The 5857-nt window shown below is 38.5% G+C and overlaps 1 protein-coding gene across 1 annotated transcript; it reads right to left on the reverse strand.

Moving 5' to 3' along the window:
• Positions 1–1378: 1378 nt before the first annotated feature.
• LOC131850382 (protein unc-13 homolog C-like) lies at positions 1379–2287 on the reverse strand. Its single transcript, XM_059200595.1, has one exon. It carries the CDS (start codon positions 2227–2229, stop codon positions 1495–1497), a length of 735 nt encoding a protein of 244 aa, XP_059056578.1. The 5' UTR covers positions 2230–2287; the 3' UTR covers positions 1379–1494.
• Between the last annotated feature and the right edge of the window lie 3570 nt (positions 2288–5857).

Genomic DNA, 5857 nt, shown 5'->3' on the forward strand with positions numbered 1-5857 from the left:
ATATAGTTCCAATAAAATAGAGTTGAATAATTTAATTTGGTCGTCAACCAATTTTTTGTATTATGAACTGCTACCCAGTCGACTGCAGCTGCATCGTTCCTCAAACTTTCCTGATCAATGTTACCAAAACTACGCCGCATTAAGAATTTATGCCTAACTTTAGGAGGACGGATTTTATAGGAAATATAGATGAGGTCATGGTAGGAAAAAGCTTCAGCGGAACACTGACCATGTCTAGCCACGTGATCACGAGAGGAGACAAGCATAAGGTCTAGAAGGGAAGGATTGCAGTTAGGAAAGAAATGAGTCGGCTGTAGAGGTAGTATGTTGAGATTACATGAATTTGCAAGACACCTTAGTCGGTTTGAACGGTAGTCATTTTTAAGGAGGCATGTATTAAAATCACCCATAATAATGGTATGATTAAAGGAGGGGATTAGACTTTCAAGAGTGTTTTCTAGAAAAGAGAAGTAGTCAATAGAGGACGAGGGACTATAGAAAACACCTAGAAGAGTTTTAGAGTGTGAGAAATCAACATTGATGAAAAGAAATTCTGGTTCAAGGGAGGGATTGGAAATATCAGAGGACAGGATAATATTATAGGATAAATGAGCACGAAGATAGATGGCAACTCCTCCACCACCCCCCTTTATTCGATCATTACGAATCAGATTAAAGCCGGGTAAAGAGTATGACACTGATGGGAGACACGGCTTTAGCCATGATTCTGATATCAAAATCGCGTGTAAATTCTCAACATTGAAAGATGTTAAAAAATCTGGAAAGTGGGCCGGAATACTTTGGGCATTAATATGCACCACATTAAAATTTTTATTTGTTTTATCTAAATTAACATTTAAAATCTCATTAAGGGGAATAATATCACAGTATGTAGAATTATAACTAGAAGATGAATTTGAAGACGAAGAATAATTATCATCTTCCAACATAAATAAACCTTAATAAATATATATTATACCTATACAAGAAAAAGTTAACAAAAAAAAAAAAAAAGAATTATCTATAAAAGTACTAAACTTATTACTAATGTAATTAAACTTAAATCAAGATCCCAAGATCTTATCTACCTGTTAATTAAATTAAAATATATATATATATATATATATATGTATATTTAATACTAATAACAACCTATAGAAATATCTAAAGATTATAAGTGCATGTAACGGAACGTTGCAAATATTAGTTACTTTATTACAGACAACACTATGATGACATGAATGAATTTAACAGAACGTATTTGACGTTTCAATGACTGAATGAATGACGATCAATTTGACGTTTGTCAGTTACGAGCTGGCAAAAAATTGATTGACATGTCTGTTTACAAAATAATTATAAAATAAAATTAATTTGTCGGTAAATTAATAAAGTGTGATTTAGAGGTACATAAATAAAGTAAAGTAACTATGATCGTGAATAGTACAAACATAATGGAAACTCAATATGGACTATAAAAAACTATGAACTATCCTACTTTTTATGGCGCTTTGAGCGTGTCGTGATGACGCCAGAGTCCTTTGTATTATTAGGAGTTGAAACAGAATGCACTGCTGGAGGTGGCGACAGGCTCATCAACTGGTTTAGTTCGTCGGTGCTACTTATACGATGCCTTGTTCCATCTTCACCAGCAACGATAATGAACCCGTCCTGTGTCCAACACTTTTTTATTCCAAACAGTTGTCTCGCCGCCATGAAAACGCTGTGTCTAGTTGCAGTCAAAAACTCGGACATAGTAATACCGGTACCTTTGAGCTTAGTCTTGGAGTGCCATATTTCGTCTTTAATATCCAAATCGCGGAACTTAACAAGAATGGGACGAGGTTTGTCTTTAATGGAGCGACCAAGGCGGCTACAGCGACGGATTTGATCAGCTGAAAAGTCATCTATTTGCAGCCTATCAATGACAACCTTTGATAATACCTGGGCAACATTTTCCTTCTGAGACTCGGTGACACCATGCAGCAATAAGATTTTGCGTCGACTACGCATCTCCATCTGATCTTGTTGACGAGCAACCAATTCCACTTGTTTCTGAAGATTTGTGAGTGCTGTGGTAGTGAAACTCCGGAATGTGTCGAAATCTGACTTCAGTGAGGATATAGTAGTGGGTGTGTTTCTTGCCTTCTCCAACTGACTCTTGAAATCAGCCATAGTTTTGTTAAAATGCTCCAACATACCGGCCATAGTATTGTGTAGTGTGTCCATTTTACAAATTTTGTTAATATAAGTGAAAGGAAATTAGTACTTCAGGTAGATAATATAATTAATTTAAGAATTCATATAAATAAATGTAGAATATGAAGATATAAATATTTTTTTTATAATTTTGTAATAGAGAGTAAAAACTTTTGTCTTTAGTGTTACACAGCTACCCTCCAAAAAAAATTTTATATCTTGAAAGGTAGAGTAGGTGTCATTAATTTTGACTCTAGACATTCTGTCCTCCAAATAAGACTTTAAAAGTATGTAAAAGTTATGTGGAAGGTGTTTCTTCAGTTTGAATAGCATCCCGGGTGCCAAACCTTGTCAAATACCTGTTGTACATCAAGAAAAACAGCAGAGCAGTATTGCTTCTTCTCTAGAGCTTCTCTTATTTTGTTGACAATTCTATTGACTTGTTCAATTGTTGAATGGCCAACTCTGAATCCAAACTGATGTTGAGGGATAACTTCTTTTTCATTTAATACTTGTGTTAGCCTTTTTTTAATTATCTTATCAAATAATTTCGATAAGGTTGGTAGTAGGCGTATTGGGCTGTATGAAGATACAAGGTGTGGAGGTTTGCCAGGCTTGGGAATCATGACTATCTCTGAAACTTTCCACACCTTTGGCACATGTCCAATCTTAATTATACTATTGAAGAGTTGTGTTATACCGACTATACCTTTTTTAGGAAGCTGTTGGAGAACTCCAGCTGTAATCAGACAGAAGCCAGGGGCTTTATTTAGTTCCAAGTTTTTTATTTCTCTTTGGACTTCTCGTGGAGAACAGAGAATTTAGGCACGGAAGTATTCTTGCTTACGGCGAGACACCGATCTACAGGATCCGCCATATCAGAACTGAGATCTACCACCGACAGGTACCTGGGAATTCGGAATAATCATCTCTCTGAATTACTACATCGGTGACAAATTCAGCTATTACATCATGATCGTCCAGTGCGAAGCAAACTCGCCCCCTTGGGTAAGATGCAATGCTATGGTAGATCGCGGCAAAGAAGGACGCGTGAGAGGCACTTCGCTCCTTATCAGACAATGATCAAAGGATCCCAGTGGGGCTTCCACAGGCATCAGATATTCGTCCGGATGAGAAGTCAACAGAAGGTCCAACAGTGAAGGTATATGGTCAACAACACCAGGAATTCGCTTAGGCAGGAAACCAGTTGCAGTTGTTGTTTTTTCGATTATGTTGATACTTGTTAAGTTCGCTTTATAGTTCCGTTTGATGAGGTAGGCCGTTACGATAAAAGTTTAACATGCCCAAGAATCTTCTGAGTTCCATGATGTTTTTTGGTTTCGGATAAGTGTATATAGCTTTTATTCGTTCTTCCGTAGGTTTGATTCCGTCCGCCGATACTTGATAACCAAGGAAATTGAGGTTTTCTTTGCCAAACTCGCATTTATCAATATTTAACGTTACTCCATGTTTGTCCAGTTTTGAGAGTACTTTGTGAATGAGTTCTTTATGTTTCTCTTCATTTTCTGATGACAGCAGAATGTTATCAACGAAGCAGAAGCAGTCTTCTAGGTTTTGTAGAACCTCATGCATGGAACGTTGGAACGTTTTGCTTGCATTTCGTAATCCAAATGGCATGATATTAAACTCAAAAAGGCCGAATGGAGTTATAGAGGCCGTCTTTTCCGCATATTCAACTGTAGGTATCGAGTAATAAGCTGTCTTCAGATCGAGTTTCGAGAAAATCTTTTTCCCGCTTAGTTGGTATATGAAATCTTATTTATTTATTTATTTAAAACTTTATTGACCAATACATTATGGTACAAAGGGCGGAGTTAATGCTGTAGGCATTCTCTAACAGTCAACCTTCAGGAAGTGCAGAAATACTTGATGGTGGCTTAACATTAGTTATATAAATAACATATATACAAATATTAGACTAAACTAAAACTAAACAAGAATAGAATACACACGAATCTTTCACACGTGGTATTGGGTAGCGATCGTGTAATGGTTAGAGTTCAGTCACCTGTAGTCGCCGCAGACTCGTAACCCGCCATCTTTCTTTGTTACGACATGGATTGGGCGGGCCCATGGATTTTTAGAAGGTTTGCAGATACCCATTTTGCACATTCGTTGAAGTTCTCCTTTTACGATTTTATATCTATCCAGCGGTAACAGGTGGAGGCGGGCATGAAGCGGGGGGCCGGTGGTCTCGATATGGTGAACGATGTTGTGTTTTGTCTGTTGTTTTAGTGCCTGTTGTCGTAATACATCTGGGTACTGCTTGATAATATCTCGATATGCTTGATCCTTGCTGACAATGTGAATTGATGACTCGGGATTGCATTCCACCTGTAGCGTATTAATGGATAGGTCGGTAGTTCTGTCGATAAGCTTCTTGTTATGCAAATCGACAAGGATTTTGAAGTCTCAAAAAATCAGCACCCAATATCGACATTTTGGTGTCGGCGATAATGAAGTTCCATTGAAAACAGCGGCGGAGTCCTAAGTTCAGTTTTATGATTTTTTCACCATATGTGTTGATTGGAGTATTATTTGCTGCATACAATTTGTAAGGCGCTTTCGCTTACTCTCGTTTTCTTTGATTTGTTGCAGCTAATATAGATATATCTGCGCCTGTATCCCCGAGAAAACGTTCTCGGGTATTATAATCATGTTCACAGGTTATTCGTGCTGGAGATACCGACGTCCGCCACCGTCGATGTCGCAGTTAGTTTAAGGGCATAGTCTGTGTCTTTCTCCAGCAGCACGGTGACTCACATCGCTTTGCTTTATCCCCGAATCTGTAATGGTATTTGCATTCCCATGTGTCTTCTTTGCCCGGTGTGGGAATTGTCCTTCTACGCGGTTGAGACAGCGAGCGTGAGCGAGCGGGATGGCGATACTGTTGTCGTCTCCTGGAGCGTCCTCGTAGTTCAGCTACTACTACATCTGGGTACAGAGTAAGTTTTTCGATCTACAGGGCCAGGATGTCGATCTGTGATTTTGTTGTGGTCGTTGATGGTGACTGTTATGTATTCATGGAAACTGATGCAACTGTTGTTGGTTCAGTATATTCAACTATTTTGTCGGCCATGGCTGCAAGAATATTTAATGATGATTCCGTGTTTATGGATAGAACCACGCGTACTTGGGCTGGTAGATGATTGAGCCATTCTATTCTCAATCCTTCTTCAGTGATCATTCCGGTGCCAAGTTCCCTCATTTTTCGTAAAAGTTGCGTAGGCTTCTTGATCCCTAAGTTCTAAGCCGCTGATGAGTTGTTGGAAGTTGCGAACATCAGACTTGTCGTAAACAGCAAGTAGCCGATTTTTTAAAGTGAGATACTTTTCTTTCTCTGGCGGGTGGTACAGAATATCTGTCAGGTGTTGTAGATCTTGAAATTGAAGTTACTGTAGTACATATCGCCATTTTTAGTCATCGGATGTCTTCAATGGTTCCATGATAGCTTCAAACTGGATAAACCAAGCTCGTGGAATCTCCCTCCAAAATGGTAGCAGTCTTGACTGTACAGACACCGCGCTCATTTCGTGCTTGTATTCTTGAATTTCTTCCATATTGAGACTTGATCTGCCTATGGTTGTCGGTGGGTCACCAATTGTAGGGTTCTTTGTACGGTTTTGGTTTTATAGGT

This window comes from Achroia grisella, unplaced genomic scaffold, assembly GCF_030625045.1.
Source record: "Achroia grisella isolate CSIRO2021 unplaced genomic scaffold, CSIRO_AGI_Agris_v1 utg756, whole genome shotgun sequence".
In the NCBI taxonomy this organism is placed as follows: Eukaryota; Metazoa; Arthropoda; class Insecta; order Lepidoptera; family Pyralidae; genus Achroia; species Achroia grisella.

What these genes read in the sequence shown, in the direction of transcription:
- LOC131850382 (XM_059200595.1), bottom strand. Translation starts at nt 2,229, where the DNA reads ATGGACACACTACACAATACTATGGCCGGTATGTTGGAGCATTTTAAC.